General features: G+C 36.7%; 1 protein-coding gene across 1 annotated transcript; it reads left to right on the top strand.

The window, feature by feature from the left end:
• The first annotated feature begins 912 nt into the window (after positions 1 to 912).
• LOC114624502 (trafficking protein particle complex subunit 13-like) lies at positions 913 to 1,677 on the top strand. The gene has a single exon (XM_028771453.1). The coding sequence runs from the start codon at positions 913 to 915 to the stop codon at positions 1,675 to 1,677; it is 765 nt and encodes a 254-aa protein (XP_028627286.1).
• The last annotated feature ends 745 nt before the right edge of the window (positions 1,678 to 2,422 follow it).

The following is a 2,422-nucleotide window of genomic DNA, read 5'->3' as shown; positions in this document are numbered from 1 at the left end:
AGTATCTGTCTTTAATCTCTCCAACTGGCTTTACTTCTCAGATTTAGCTATGGGAAGAGAAGTCCATAAATCCATAGCTACCAACTGCCATACTGGCCACCTATTATGAACTATCTAATCAATCCAGAACTCATACAGATCAACTAACTCCTTTATGTTTTACCGCTATTATTTTTTCTTAATAGCATGCTAAGAACAGACACTAGACAACTATGACAAGTCCTGAAAATCTGAGTCAGTTCTAGGTTACTTGCCCTGCTTAGCCTTTCTCATGGAAAATCTAATAAAGACTTAAGCCACATTCCTTCTCTCTTACTAGATCAACATTGACATTTGTGTGGCCCTTTGAAGCATATTGTATCATATTCCCTTGGGAAATGAAAGTAACTAACTTTTACTCCTAAGACATTTGTTTCTATCACCTTTCTGAAATACCTGGTTTAAAATATTGGATACATTTTAATAGGGCAAAATTGTAGTCAAATATAGAGGAACCTACCCAAACTGGAATTTTTTTTCTGCTATTCAAGGTGGTGTTGTCTATTCAGCATGACTGTTTTCATCCATTTTTCAAGACTTATGTTAAGATACTGAGTTTCTTGCTAGTTTCTGTATCTATCTTATGAGAAGTAGCCCTCTACCACAAATGTAAATGTTTGAAGGGAAGATTAACATCAGTTTAAATTCTCATAGCTATATTTCTGAGAACGGGAACATTACAGTTCCATGAGGATTTCCAGTGATGACAAGACATAATAAAATAATACTGAAAATAATTCAGCCTTTACATATTTTAGTCTCCATGGCTATAGTGAGAGAACACAGTACTGATGATGTCATTCATGACAAAAGAATGGACCCTGGGAGAGCTGTTCCCCTGAATTCAATATCTGCTCAACTCAGTGAGCAGAGATGTTTTTAAGGAATCTGTGTGTATGCTCTCCTTCCCAACCACTGGATGTCAAAATCAAGTTTTACAACTCAGACAAGGATGATTTATTTCTTGAAGTCCATATTCAAAACATTTCACCTGCAACTGTGTTTATACAAGATGTTTCTTTGGAGCTACCTGAAATGTACACCCCAAAACCATTAAATACTCTCAACCTGGATGGAAAAGATGAGTGTACATTTGGAACAAGAATATTTTTGCAGGCAACAGAAGGACGCTACTACCTATACCACCTGCAGGTCAAGGAAGAATATTTGGAGAGAGCAAGAAACCTTAGTGGCCTAACAAAAATGGGAGAGTTAAAGATCGTGTGGAAAAGGGATCTTGGCGAGATGGCAATGCTGTACACAGTCCCACTTGAAAGAGAAGCTAAACGTTGTGGAGCCCTAAAGCTATTTTTGCTGAAAATTCCAGATACTGTAGTCCTAGAAGAACCGTTTCAAATAACTTGCAAGATAACAAATTGCTCTGATAAGAGAATGAACCTGATCGTGAGAATGCACAATACATCTTCTGTTCACTGGTTTGGACGTTCAGGAAGCTACCTTGGCAAGCTGATTCCAGGTTCATCTACTTCATTTACCCTGACACTAAAGTGCTTACAGCTAGGCCTGAGAAGGATTTCTGGCTTACAGATAATAGACACAACATTGAAGATCAAATATCGCTATGATAGTGTTGCAAATGTCTCCGTAGTGCCTTCTATGGACATAATGGAAAGCTAAAGAAACTTCCAATGTGATACATTTCAACAACTTTCACAGAAAAAACCAACTTTAAGAAGTTTTTTAGCCAAAATTTGATGAACTACCAAGTATAAGGGAAGATAATTTCTCTTGAGGTTTTGCTCCCTTTCAGAATTAAACAACTGCTGACTTGAAAAACTAATCTGCCAGTGTTCATTTCATGTGAGGTACCATGTCTATTTTGATTTGGAATGTGAGGTAATGTCCGATGCTCACTTTCCTCTCTCTCCTCACTTGGAAGATATCTTTTGACGATGTGACATCAGGGATTGAGTAGAGGGAATGCACATAATATGGAATTGTCCTTCCTTTCTTCATTTCTGATTTCTATGCTATACTCTTTCACTTGATATCTTCGTGTCTTGTGAAAGCATTTTTCCTGTGAACTGATATTGAATTGATATTCTTATGGGAGGAAAGACTAAGGAAGGTCATATTCCATGTCTTGGTGATGTGACCCTGATATAAATTAACTAATACACTTCTTAGTGTGGTATATTACTTATAGTTTTAAGTAATGCAGATTTTCTTGACAAAGTTTATTGTCTGCTGGAATTAAAGAGAAATAGGCAGCAACAAGGAATTCCTTGTAGTCACCGGCTATAGAAAATTCATGAAAACCTGGTAGAGTGGTTTTTGTACTATGTTTTTGGACTAAGCATTGGCAATGGAAGACTGATTCCTGTTTAAATTTAAACCATGATGCAAATTAATATGTTGCCAA

This window comes from Grammomys surdaster, unplaced genomic scaffold (assembly GCF_004785775.1).
Source record: "Grammomys surdaster isolate TR1022 unplaced genomic scaffold, NIH_TR_1.0 207, whole genome shotgun sequence".
In the NCBI taxonomy this organism is placed as follows: domain Eukaryota; kingdom Metazoa; phylum Chordata; class Mammalia; order Rodentia; family Muridae; genus Grammomys; species Grammomys surdaster.
This window is presented reverse-complemented; position numbering and strand designations above follow the sequence as displayed.